Source organism: Grammomys surdaster, unplaced genomic scaffold (genome assembly GCF_004785775.1).
Source record: "Grammomys surdaster isolate TR1022 unplaced genomic scaffold, NIH_TR_1.0 220, whole genome shotgun sequence".
In the NCBI taxonomy this organism is placed as follows: Eukaryota; Metazoa; Chordata; class Mammalia; order Rodentia; family Muridae; genus Grammomys; species Grammomys surdaster.
This window is the reverse complement of record NW_021604665.1, coordinates 7,592,056-7,606,159: the sequence shown is the minus strand read 5'-3', so window position 1 is coordinate 7,606,159 and position 14,104 is coordinate 7,592,056. Positions and strand designations below refer to the sequence as shown.

At 42.0% G+C, this 14,104-nt stretch overlaps 1 protein-coding gene across 4 annotated transcripts in view; it reads left to right on the top strand.

Annotated features, from left to right (window-relative positions):
• The window catches only part of Foxp1 (forkhead box P1), a 171,722-nt gene that overhangs the window by 112,376 nt on the left and 45,242 nt on the right, over positions 1-14,104 (top strand). For all 4 annotated transcript variants that reach the window (XM_028773062.1, XM_028773061.1, XM_028773063.1 and 1 more), the window contains one exon: positions 5,914-6,018. In XM_028773062.1, coding sequence (XP_028628895.1) covers positions 5,914-6,018 — 105 coding nt within the window. The remainder of the gene's footprint in view (positions 1-5,913; positions 6,019-14,104) is intronic.

The window sequence follows — 14,104 nt, the reverse complement described above, 5'->3', positions numbered from 1 at the left end:
GAGAGAGAGAGAGAGAGAGAGAGAGAGAGAGAGAGAGAGAGAGAGAGAGAATGAATGAATGAATGTATGTGTGAATATGAATATCAGTCTTCCCTAGGGATGAGTACCCTGAGAAGTTGCCCAGTCCCAAGTGGTCAACCCTAAATACATGTATAGCAGAGCCATAACAAGTGAACTCAGGAGACATACATACATCTGTGCATATGTAAATAATAATAGTTAAAGAGGGACAGGTCTTGAATTTGAGAGGGAGTTAGGAGTGCATAGGAGGAGGGAAGGGGCACAAATGATATAAATACAATATTCATAACATTCTAAGAAAAAACTTTAAATGAAAAAAATCTTAAATATATTTAAATAGGTGCATAAATGGACATACCTACAGCAGCAGTGTCCATAGGTGCCAACAAGTGAGACAGCCCAAATTGTTCACTAAATAATTATTGGCTGTAAAAATGTGCTGCATAAATATAGTGGAATAGTATTGAGCCAGAAAAAGCTGCAATTTGGATATGTTAGCCTCGAAAACATGCTAAGTGAAAGAAGCCACACACTAGTGAGCTCATATTGTCTGACTGTGTTTATATGAAATGTACAGTACAGGCAAATGTCTGGGGTCTGGGAGCAGATAAAAGGGGGGCTGCAGGCAGGGAGGACGTAGGGAGTGCCTGTTGCTAAGTACACAATTTCTATAGGGACGATACACGTATTTTCTAATGGGTCTGCAGCAATGGTTCCACAACTCTAAATATCTGCAAAATCATCCAGTTACAGATTCTAAGTTACATATTCTACTCTTCAATACATGAAGCATGACTCTGTGGAGCAGCAACAACAAAATCATGTTCTTATGCAATTACAAAAAGATCAACATAGCTCCTCATGACTTACCAAGAATGTGCCAGCAAACCAGAGTTTATAATTTTGGTGTGATGGGCGGTTAGGGAGAGGGACGTACACTGTTATTGGCTCTGGCTACAGATGAATTAAGTTTTAAAAGACCAAGTAGGCAAATTTGGGATAGGACAAGAGTGAGCCCAGGGGGAGACTCAGAAGACATGTGCACAGTTAAGTATTTAGTTGTCGCCTTTGTGGATGGAGGAATTGATTTATATAGCAAAGCTGCTGTGTAGGTTGGCAGGACATGTTTGATTGGTGAGGTCTGCAGTCTTGTCTCCTTAGTCAAGAATTCCTCTTCCCTTGGTCACAAAAGGGACCCACAGCTTGAACTGAAGTCACTGAAGTCAGCACACTGTAATCTTGAGAAGTAGTCCTTGTGGCAGGTGACAGGAATAATTTCAGTTTCCAGTTGTAGCTAAGTGTTGAACAGGGGAAAGTGAACTCACCAATGAAGAGCATCCAAACTAACCCAAGAGGCCTGAGGATGTAGCTCGGGGGTGGGGGGGTAGCATGCTTGCCCAGAATCCAGAAGGCCCAGGGTTCAAGCTCCAGCACTGACTGAAAAGAAAATCTTTTCCACCACCAATGTGGAAGTAAAGACTGTGGCTGGTGTATGTCAATGTCAGAAAAATAAATCGAACGGAAATAGCATAGCAAATGTCATTGGGAACGGAGGCATCACACCACAGCAAATGTAAACGCATTGATAAGTACCGTGTAGTGTCAGGAGTTAGCTCATATCTGTGTGTAATTATACTTTCCCCTGGCACGTTGACTCCGTCACGTCTGCAACGCTACCACTGTTCTCATGGTAAATTATATTTAGTTTTTACGTAGCAAGGATTATCAGAAAAGATTTAAATCAATTGGCTTTTCTGGAATGTTCTATCTGTGTTACACATAGCCTGAATAAAATTTAGTAATACAAATTGTCTTCAGCAATATTTTCTCCTGGGGGTTTGCATAATGCTGGTCTTTACCTACAAGAGTAGGAGAAAACATATTGAGTATATCACCCAACAAAAATGAAATAGGATGAGGCATTTGCTGTCTTCTCATTGATAAATCTCCATAGCATTTATTCAGCACGGTATGAGGTGGTCTGTATGTGAGAATGAGTGATCACTGCCTATAGGAATATTCAACTTGAGAGTTCTAGCAAAACAAACTAAAATTTTATTTGACATTCGACCTGGGACCTGGCATAGTGTAGTGTACACTTGTAATCTCAGAATGTGGCAGTTGGTGACTGGAGGATCAGGAATTCAAGGTTATTCTTAGCTATGTGGAGTTCAAAGCCACCTGGGCAAAGAGATAGAGGGAGATGGGAAAAAAAGTGAAGAAAGGAAAGAAGAAAGCAATTGATGCAGAGTTTTTGCAGTTTTATTTTGGGTAAATATGTTTGAGCATCTAAAAGCCAGCCTGGTGAGCATTCCTCACAGACGTTAATGGTCTACTCTATCTTCTCGGCCACCTGTGACCAGTTTATGTCATGCTGCATCTCGGTCACCTCTATCGGATGCTCACCTGGTTGCCTCTATCAAAAGCGCATCTTGCCAGCTGTCTTCAGCCTGTTTTTTCGTGGAGATCAACGTACCTCGATGAGTTTGTGTTTTCTTTCTTAGCCCTTTTTTCAGAAGATAGAAAGCAGTGCAAAGCTAACGTTCCTTCTACTCTCTTGATGAAACATTGAAGTTCCTATCTGGAGGTGTGACTGGGCTGCATGGTGGCTGTGTACAGAATGACTCAGGGAGCCCGAAGCCAGCCTCAGCTGTGGTCCGTGGTGGCTGTGAAGCTTTCGTATGACAGCAGAGCCAATGGCAAACTGTGAATCTAGTCTTGAGTGGTACTTGCTATTCTTCCTACTGTATGCGTGAGTGTATGCAACCTGTAACAACTGCATTTCAGCGGATTCCTACAATCCACAAAATAAAAACCTCATAAAAGGTGTAAGCAGTTGTAAGGTAATACTCAGCCTTCCTTGGCTCCTAGCATATCTCCCAGGGTTGAGTTGTTTGGTCTCTGAAGAGTTTTTCCAAGAGGTCTCACAGGGGTACACCACTGCCAACCTCTTCTTCCATCCAAACCTAAGTATTCTCTTCAGACAGTGGAATATTCAAATGTATTCAGTTACACAGTACATAGGGAAAGCTGATGAGATACAGAATAGTGACCACAAAAATGTGACCAGTGATGTCTAGGACGGGGTGGGGTAAGCATATTCTGTGTCAGCCAACTCAGCACTGTGACAATAAGAGCATGTGATCTTTTCAGAATAAGGAAAGGTGGTTTCAGTTAAATTAACAAATAAGTATGTGCTTCTGTGCACAGGTTTATTGTTTATTTAGGCTTTGGGTATCAGGACCTAAGTCTTCTCTCCATCCTCCAGCTGGTTCCAAGTTGAAGCAGAAATAAACACTTGGAGGGACACAGCTTTAATTCATGAGCTCATCAGAAAACCAAGCACTGTGGTGAGCATGTTACATTGATAATCTGAGAATTCTTGACTAGTCAGAGTGCCATTTACAGTTCCTGACTGGTAGTAAGAATTTATGTTCTCAATAGCCAAGGCTCCTGGCTTCTACATTGGCAAATACACAATACAAATAGTGGATGACAGTGCAGGTTAGGAGGTTCAAGCACTCAGCAGGCACAGTTGATACAGTTGTCCTAGTGAAGTCAATCTTAGTATCATTGATTGGTTAATTCTGAGTTTCTCTGAATGTGTCTTTTGGTAGAGATCAGTGTATGTCAAGATGTTTAGCCTAATAAGTTTTATCTCTGACATTACTTTATAAACATAAGAAATACAGTGGCAATCTTAGTGTCCAAATTACACAAACGGTTAATGTTAGATGCAGAAGACGGTTCCATGGTCCCCATCAATAGGCGAAAGTTTTGGAGACTAGTTGATAACTTGAGGTGTTCATTTGTTTGTTTGTTTGTTTGATTTTACCAAATGACACTCAGACTAGAGAGATACCCAGTAGGAGAGAGGGCATGATGCTCTTGCTGAGGAACGAAGTTCACTTCCCAGCACCCACATGGTAGCTCATAAGCTATCTAACTCCAATACCATGGGATCTTGTCATCCTCTTCTGACCTCTGCAGGCACCAGACAACCCCGTTGTATTCATATATACATGCAGATGAAACATACGCCTAAAATAAAAAATGTTAAATGTTTACAAAGCAAAATGGCATTAAATGTAAAGAATATAGTTCCTCATTTTAGTTTGTCTAAGGTTATACACTTATATGTACTTTAGGATATTTATTCTCAGTATTTTCCAAATTTCTCTCTCTATATATTTATACACACATGGGTATCTGTTCTTCAGTATAGGAGACTGCTTCAATTAGCATCTCATCAAATAGCTAGAGAAAATAACTAGTGCAGTAGGGATTCTTCTGAAAGCATGCAGAAAAGCATCTTTAATAAGTCGTGCCTTTATGTTCAGATTGTGTGAGGATTTTGGTGCTGGCGAAGTAGTCTTTCAATTCTAAGATTATTAGTGTTTTGTAACTGCTCATGCACAAACCCAGACCTTTGTTGAGGCTGGTGGAATTTTACTCACTGTACTTAGTGAATGCCCCTCTGCCACTGGCGTCACAAATTTCCCTGTTGATAGCCTTATTCTCTGGTTTATTTCCTTTTCTTGCAAGGTAGACATTTCTGATATTATTACATATTACTGTTTTTAATTTTTCATTTTTCTTTTGGGTCTCATGTTTATTTTCTTTCTGAGAGCAAAAATAACTCTTTGGTATTTTCAAGTTGTTAGATTTTCAGCAGAGTAACTTTTAAAACATAGGGGGACCTCATTGCCTTTGGGAGGCATTACACTCTGGCGTATTCACTCTGAATCTCTTTGAAAGTTTGGAATGTGCTCCCTGTGGGTTGGTTATATTGTAAGGGAGGGGCCAGGAGCATCAGTTTGTACCTACAGTCTAAAGATATGGTACATGAAAAGGCATCTCACTAGTAGGATAAAGTACAAGACAGAAACACGTGTGTGCACATGTGAATGTGCATGTGTGCATGCGCGCATGCAGGCACATACATACATACATACATACATACATATCTGTTCAAACCAAGGAGAGGCAGCAGAGTAAGTTTCAGGATGTCCCTTCCCTTTCTGTGAAGGGAGTGTGTCTGAGTACAAGCCAGAACTCTTGTTCATTCTACATTTCTATCTGATGGGATCTAAGGTTATGGAAGTGACTGTAAAAATAATTTGTGGGAAATGTGGATAGGGAAACTATTTGAGACTATGGCTAGCCTCCTGACTGGATCCTAGTGGCCAGGTCATTACTTATCCATTAGAACCTCACCAGAGCATTAACCCCTTCCTGCCCACATTTACTCTCAACATTTACTTCGCTGTCAGTAACTTGAGAAATACAAACTTCCCACCACCACAGGTTAATTCTAAGCTAATCTTTGTTATGGACGTATTTGCCCTGAGAAATACTTTTTAGTATTGCACATTTTTTATTTAAATAGTTTTTTCCTGGACAAAATTAATTAAAAAAAAAAGAAGAAGACAAGACAATTCAATTTTGTGCAAGCAGTTTTCATAGAGAGGAGAGGAAGAAACATGAAATGTTCTGTGTGGAAAATATGAGAGCCACAGATTCGTACAGATTATCCAGTTGTATTATGTATGCTCAGTATGGCCATTTGCAGCAGCCTTTGCTGTCTGAGTAGAGAGCTTTGCGTCAAACAAAACCTTGTCAAAGATTTTTCACACATGAAGATATGTTTCTAACATCAGGTAATTATACTTAAATGTGTTTAGAACATAATCTCCCAGCCCATAGTATAACTCTTGCTTAGGAAAAAAAAAAAAGAAAGAAAGAAAGAAAAGGAAAAAAGAAAAAAAATCGTCAGGATTAATTAGATTCCTTGGGGATGACAATGTGAGGTTTGTCATGTGCTCTCCTGGGCCACGTGGACTATCCAGGCTGTGTTTTACTCACTCTCTCTCCTTGTGTGTTCTCTTGCAGCTTGTCCCATGAGGAGCACCCCCACAGCCATCCGCTCTATGGACATGGTGTATGCAAGTGGCCAGGCTGTGAAGCAGTTTGTGACGACTTCCCGGCCTTTCTAAAGTAAGGATCATCTGCCATGTCTTCTCTGTCACACAGCTGTCCCTCCTGCTGTCCCCCTTCACCCATCAGGTTGTCTTCCTGCTGGAGACTGTCACACAGCCCTTCAGAGGGTGGCTTCTGAGTCACTATCACAGGAGCTTAGATCATCCCTGGAGGGTTGCCCTACCATGGGAAGGAGACTTAAAGGGAAGGCACCAATACCAGTCAGCTTTCAATACTAACCCTGATGCAGAGAGAAGCCCAGTGTGAACCTTTAATTCTTTAGCTTTCCCTGGTTTTGCACACATCCCAATCTAACTTTAGAAAATTGGTATCATTGACTGGTCCTTTGTAGTTTAGTGACTGGGCCCCTTCTTTGACATGGGTTCCTGAGACAGTGCCACCATTTTGGTTTCTTATCTCTCTGTATTAGGTGGCTTCTGTTTAGATCGTTCTCCTCGCAGGGAGAAGTGGGTAGATGTATGATGTAAACTGTCTCATCCCAAGCTGTGGAGCTGATAATCTCTGCCAAAACAGGCCGCCCAGCTTCTCCATTGATCCAGAGAGATCCCTTCCCTCACAACTCTGAGTTCCCTTCCCTCTCCTGTGCTGTCAGTCCAGTTAAAAATCTGACCAACTCCCCTGTGTTCTTGGCATCACTTATAAACAATATGTGGAATCCTTGACCAGTGTACTGAATACGGTCATCATAGTGTTCTATTGATATGAAGAGACACCATGACGAAGGCAGCTCTTAACAAATGTCTTTAGTTGGGGCTGGCTCATAGTTGTAGAGGATTAATCTATGATCATATGGCAGAAAGAAAACAGGCTTGGTGCTGGAGCAGTAGCTGAGATCCTTCTGTCCTGATCTGCAGGCAGCAGGCAAAGAGAGAGGCACTGGGCCTGGTGTGAGCTTTGGAAACCTGAGAGCCCACCCTCAATGATACACCTTCTCCAGCAAGGCCACACCTCCCAATATTTCTCAAATAATTCTAGTAACTGGGAACTAAACATCGAAATCTATGAACTTAAGGGGCCATTCTCATTTAGGCTACCACAAAAGTATTATCTTCTATTTAGCATGCATCACATATAGCTTCTATACATCAGAGCACATGATGGTTTCTCTAGGATGAGGGCATCCATAATGGCTATCTGTATAGACCGGATGTGAACACTGTAATGCAGCCACCCCTAGAGATGCTTGTTGTATTGCCTGCCGGTGTTTTATGTGAATTTTTTTTTTAATAATAGCAGTGCTATAGGAGGCTTTGAACTTACTATATAGCTTCTCATGTTGTATCTTTCACTTCAAGATTATTCTGTGGTCAGTGCACACTTAGGCCATGTCCCAAAAAGCTAGTGTCAACATCTAAAGCAGCAGCAGTCCTCTCCAGCTGCATCATTAACATTTAGATAAGTAGGCCCTAGCTTTGTCCTCTGCGTAGCTTGCTCATGGAGTATGTTTTGTTACCATCCTGTCGTTTGCCTAATCGTATTTATCCAATGAGAGGAAAAGAGCCTCACAGGATACACTCAGAAAGTCTGATTTCCCTGGCTCTACCAGTGCTAAGTAAATACATTACTGATTTCACTCTCCTGTAGAATGGCTGACAAGCATCGGTCAACATGATTTATGTTTATAAAATCTTGAAGTATAAAATTGCTGTCATCACTCCTGTGACATGTCTCATCAGCTCTAGGGACAAAAATGGCATTGCCAGTTCCCCATTTTGACCCATTTAAAAATTTTCATTAATGGTAAAAGTATTTCTATCCTAATCATCTTCATGTCCTACGTTCATGTGCTGTGAGCTGGCAGTTAAGCTATGGTGAGGCCTCAGGATATAGAAAGAGGGAATAATGCAAACCACTTCTAAAGTCAGACAGAGAGAGAAAAAAAAAAAGGCAGAGATCTTTTGAATTGAAGCCTAGATTTACCTCCTACAAACAAGAAGCCCGTTCACCACTCAGGATGTTAGGAGCCTGACTCCGAGTTGGAAACCTTCTCTCCAGCCTTTATTGTGGTTTTGCACATGGCATGACATGCTCCTGGTTCCTGTTTGCTCAGCGGAACTGGAGTGCCCGTTATCAACTTGCAATATAGCTTGCTTATTTCCTTCTGTTTGCTTATGTGCCAGCATTTTTCAGAAGACTTTGTTTGCAAGTTGTACAAACCTGACTTGAGTTGATACAAGAAAAAGAATAGAGGCACTGGTGAAAACGAGCTGGTCTAGACCGGAACTCCTGTAGCATAGCTAGCGCCAGGCGTGTCAGGATCCAAGTGGCTTGGGAGTGCTGCTTTTTGGGGTTCCCCTTAGCTCTGATTTTCTCTGTTACTTTCATTCTTGGAACTTTTCTAATTGGAGTTGGAGAAAACAGGTTTGTATGTCATGGGATTAACCTCCCGCAGTGCGGGGTTTTCTCCTTTCTTCTGAGCCTTGTGTAGATTAAGTCATTGGTCCAGATTAAGCCCTCTGTTCTAGTTTTGAGCCAGATTCCTTTGCATTCCTGCCTCCAGAGCAAAGGGACTCATACACATGATGCGTCTCGGAATAGGGATGTGAGATTTGGACCCAGAAAACAAAAGTGAACATTGCCATGGCAGAAGCCGACTTAGGATCTCATTTTTCCCTCCTTTTGCAGCAAGATTTTAATACTTAAGAGAGTCAGAGATATCTTTAGGTTCAGGATCTTGCCTAATGAAGTGGAAAACAAGTAAATCATCTTGGAGTAGCACATCTCCACTCAGCCTCAAAGAGAAATCTATCCGCTCTAGGTAAACTCTTGCAGTTCCAATGAAAGCCACATGGTTTCCTTGATATCTAACACAGTTTTGAGAGAATAATAGTTCCAGCATTTCTCCTCAGGAAGGAAGAAAGTGGAAGGTTCTGGAAGAATCTCCTCAGCTCTACTTGTCCATAAGCTCACCTCCATTCTTACTTGTGATGTAAGCAAATTGACACTCATCACTTTTGTTTGTTTGTTTTGTTTTGTTTTTCAAGATACGGTTTCTCTGTATAGCCCTGGCTGTCCTGGAACTCACTCTGTAGACCAGGCTAGCCTCGAACTCAGAAATCTGCCTCCCTTTGCCTCCCAAGTGCTGGGATTAAAGGCGTGCGCCACCACTGCCCTGCCTGGGAGAAGTTTTTGTTTGTTTGTTTTGTTTAGTCAATTTTTTTATTGGATATTTTATTTACATTTCAGATGTGATCCCCTTTTCCCATTTCCCCTCTAACCATGAACCCCTATCCCATCCTCCCCTCCTCCTGCTTCTATGAGGATGTACCCCCACCCACCCACGTTCCCAACCTCGAATTCCCCCATACTGGGGCATCCAGCCTTCACTGGACCAAGGACCTCCTCTCCCACCTATGCCCAACAAGGCCATACTCCCCTTACATATACAGCCGGAGCTATGGGTCACCCCCTATGTGCTCCTAGGATGATGGTTTAGACCCTGGGAGCTCTGGTTGGTTGATACTGTTGCTCTCATGGGGCTGCAAACCTTTTCAGCTCCTTCAGTCTTCTCTCTTATTCCTCCATTGACAACCCCATGATCAGTTCAATGGTTAGCTGTGAGCATCTGCCTCTGTATATGTCATACTTTGGGAGACCTATAAGGAGACAGGTATATCAGGCTCCTGTCAGCATGCACTTCCTGGCATCCACATCAGCATCTACCTTTGGTGACTGTACATGGGATGGATATCCAGGTGGAACAGTCTCCAGATGACCCCTCCTTCAGTTTCTGTCCCATGCTTTGTCCTGGGAGAAGTTTTGTAAATGAGTGAATTGCTTTCTACGTGTTTTAAAGGCAGATCAGGAATGGAGCTACTTTTACAGGTGATCATTTGTGGAGATTTGTTGCATCTCAGTCCCTTTCAGTGTGTGTACTTCTGTGTATTAATGATGATCTCTTAGAGTTGTTAGGCTCCAAAGGCATATCTTGGGAAGCGCCTTTACTCAGCACTTACAACCACCGGCACTTCTCATCTATGTAAGTATATAAGTATATTTTAGGAGCAATAATCTTAAATATCCAGACATACCCAACCTTGTATTTAGAGAAGGCATTGATGACTATTCTCTGAAATAATGTTAAAAAGCTGCTTACAGTCTAATCCTGAGGATGGTATGGAGAATCAGTACATTAGACTTTGCCGGCCCGAGTCTTACCCCACATCACTATAAAACAGGCACAGATTCCAAGTGAGGAAGAAGCATGCCCACGCCCCTCATACCAGCCAGCAAATGGCCTCTGACCTAGGGTCACATTTTTGGCTCCACCCCATATTTCCAGCTGAACACTGCTTTGTGCAGGCTCAATTCTGTTGGCTAGGTAGCCAGGGGAATGTGCGTGCGTGGGAGGGCCTGTGATTTCCCCCAACACCCACAGGTTTTACACCCCTGGCTCTAGGGTTCTAATGTTACAGGTTTGGTGTCTGAAAGGAACATGATGCCTAGTTCTTGTTTTCCAGTGGTGTGTGACTCCAGGTAGTAGGTGTAATGGTCACAGGGGTCAGAAGAAGGGCTTCAGGATGTAACTCCAGTTAGACAGTCGCCTTTGACAGAGAGGGAAGGCTCAAGGGCAAAGGTAGATGTGGGTGGTTTTCTTCTTGATGAAGAAGTATTAGAGTTGATGGAAAATGAAAACCAGAGACTTTAAGTGACACCTTCACCACAGGGTTTGTTCCTAAGGCAAGGGTGACCACAGGACCTTTAATTTCAGAGGTATATACTATTCAAAATGTATGCTGTTGTCTTTCCCTCCAACCTGCAGAGACCCTGCCCATGTTCTGTTTCTTCCCCCCCACAAATTGAACTTTTAGTTCTGGTCACTGTCTTCTCTCTTTCTTAAATCTCCCCACCCAGAGTTGTAGCGTGACTGGTATTTTGGGGGTTTACTGATGCCAGCAGATGCTCATGTTTGCTCTGATGGCATCTTAGTGGCTGTTGTTCTGAATCCTCCAATAACTAATAACAAAAGCAAGCTCATTGCCTTCTGAGAGGGGAAGCTGTTACACTTTACCATCTTTCCATCCACTCAGTCTCTGTGTTTCCAGATCAGTCAGCATTACTCTTCACAACAAGGACATGGAGTTAGGACTGTTCCCCTTAAAGACAAAAACAAAACAAAAACAAACAAACAGCTCCCGTTAGGCTTTGGAGAGGTAGGGAGTTGACTAGAAAGTTCTCAGTCAGGGCCACACTCCCCATTTTCTACAAGTATGTGGTCAGACCAGGCTGCAGTTTCCAAAGTGCTTGGAGACAGTATCCTTTTCGCCATTAATCAGCCACCCCTACGCACCCCACCTTGTGTGGAGCCCAGGGCCTGCTGTATGCTGGGCCAGCGGGCCAGCGCCCTGTGAGACCCTGAGTGACACCCCAGTCTCCTAATTACTCTTTGGTGTGATTGACACTTTGTATCCTTATATAGTAGTCCATTTGAAAAGTTTTTTTCCCCCTTTTTGGTTATTTTTCATGTAGAAAAGTTCCAAAAGGCAGACAAAACAAACACACCTTTAAGTGTCAGTCAGATGTGTGTTGTGGTTTATGAAAGCCGATGTTTTCTGAGGGTTCCTAATGGGAGTCACGAGACTAGCATGGAAGAGAATGGCCAGAGATGGAACTTTGACCCTTAATATTGGGGGCTACAGGCAGAACAAGAGGATTCTTTGGTAAATTGCTTTAAACGATTTTTTTTTCAGTGAATTTTACTTTTCAAAACTTGGGAAAGAGTTTCATGTGAAAGAAACTAAGTGTGTTCTGTACTGTTTTCACAAGTGTTTTTATCATGGTAACATCTTGTTTACTTTAGTTCCCTGCCTAAAACTACTTGGAACATGTTAAGAAAACATTTCAAGAAACTCGACAAAGAGGCCTTTGTTTCGTAGCCTTGGAGAGGCTGCACGCCTCACAAAGGTGTTAACTTCCAGCCCCTTAAGCACTTCCACACGAAATTCCAGCAACTGTGTTTGTGGTTTTGGAAAAACAAAGCGATGCTAAAGGAACCAGGTATATGCTAATACATGTCTAGGGAGGCCGGATATCATAAATTGTTTCAAACCCATTTGTGGCTCTGGGGCTTGCCCGCCTGAGTGTTCTGCAGGGAAATTACCCCCAGTTAGCTCAGGAGCAGATTGAGGGATCGCCGCCCTTAATTTGGGTGTGTGTAAATCAAGGACAGCCTCACCGTTGCAGTCTTTCAAAATCATAGGTATGAATTTTCCCCCATCAGATCTGAGGGGAGAAGTCTTTGCAAACTGCTAAGTGAGCTTTGTAGTTTTACAAACGTGACTTCTCTACTTACCTTGGCGTTTTTTAGAGTTGTTTTTAAAAGAATAAAAAGCTGGGTGTTCCCAAGACAGGGAAAATGCTTTTTCCCTTAAAAAAAAAAAAAAAAAAAAAAAGACAAACAGCTTTTTAATCCTTTTCACTTAAGAGTTCAAGACCTTCCCCTAGTACTTGAAGAGGTCAAAGTGGCCCGAAGACCACAGTGCCCTCTAGTGATACGGAGAATATTGCATAGAAAAGTTTAGTTGTCTAAACAGGACACTTCACTCAAAAAAGAAACAAGCAGTGTTTGGATGCATTGTTAGTGAGAAATGAAATTTAAATCTTGCATTCTTTGAAAAAACTTAGCAATAGTTTTGCATGTTGACCTGGGGAGGTAATTCTGCATATAGCTGCAGAGGTGCCACAGATGTACCCTAGATATATCCACAGATGCACTGCTTTAAGAAGCATTAAAGACCTTAGGTGTCTCATGTGTTCACTTCCGGCCTTACTTAGAAGACAAGGCTCGTCTCTGTCCCGGACTTTTATCGACACCGTCTACCATATTATGGCCATGTCTAAATGGTAAAATTTATTATTAGCAATAGTGTCGCAAAAGTCTGAGACAGCGATTTTCCTTTCAATAAAAGTAGTTAAAAACCTTTTAGAAAATCCATAATTTTGATTGCTGGTACTTCATAAATGTATAACTGGTACTTTTTAGCTGTCTCTTTAGGGAAAAATGAGTTTTATCACCTGTGGTACCTGGGTTAATGAAATTGTGTGTTGGAGTTTAGCCAGGATGAGAGATGAGATCATTCCAAGACGCTCCTATTGGCAACAGGTCTCATAAAAGCTCTAACTCCTGAGTGAAGTATCATTAGATTTTTAAAAAATTATTATTATTTTATGTAAATTGAGAGATTAAGTTGGTTGTCACTCCTCAAGTTTCTATGCTAGTGAGATCCTCATCACACATTCAAAACCCAGTGACCTAAAAAAAACAGCCTGGGAGCCAAGAGCAACAGCCCAGTGTCCATCAGTGCCTTGCAGAAGAATTTGCTTGCATCAGGTTTCAACTTCAGTTCCTGTTCAGCCTTTTACAAATCACGACTCTCAGCTCGAATTTGAAATAATGCTGCCTTTCTCCCCATGTTCCTCCCGTGTTTGATTGTTTGTGGATACTAGCTGTCCAGGAAATCCCATACTTACAGATATAAATCCAGAATGATCTTGTTTTTCCGCAGCCTGCCCAGGATGTATGAGACAGTTATGATGATTTGTTAATTTTCGTGACCCGTGTTTATTTTATGTGTGCTGTATACTTTGAGGGTGGAATCAGCTGTTGAAATAGCCTGTGTCTCTCGCACACGGAGAGGAAGCGCCACAGTTTTTCCCTCCTCGCTTAGCATTCGCTGGTTTTATTTTTGGAAGGATTTTTTTTTTTTAATCTCTTAGTGTCTGCTCTTTCCGAGCTTCTCCCACATGGTGATAAACAAGAGGTGCATTGTGCCAGAGACTTAAACGGATCCTGTCCAGGGCGGGTCTTTGGAGATGTGTGAACAGGGTCACATTCTTTTCAAATGTGTTTTTGATCCCGAATGTGTCTTGACTATATAATCCTGTTCTCATTTTTATGAGGACTTACATTCCCTCCAGATAATACACAAATCCTCAGGTCTCATAGGTATTTAGGTAGAATTCTGTCTATTACAGATTTTACTAAGAAGGAAAATCAAAAATTACATCGTCTTTGTTTTGGTTTCTGCTTTTTCTCTTCTGTTCCTTCTTAAGCAAAGGTAGTCTCTGTTTTGTCGTTGTTTGT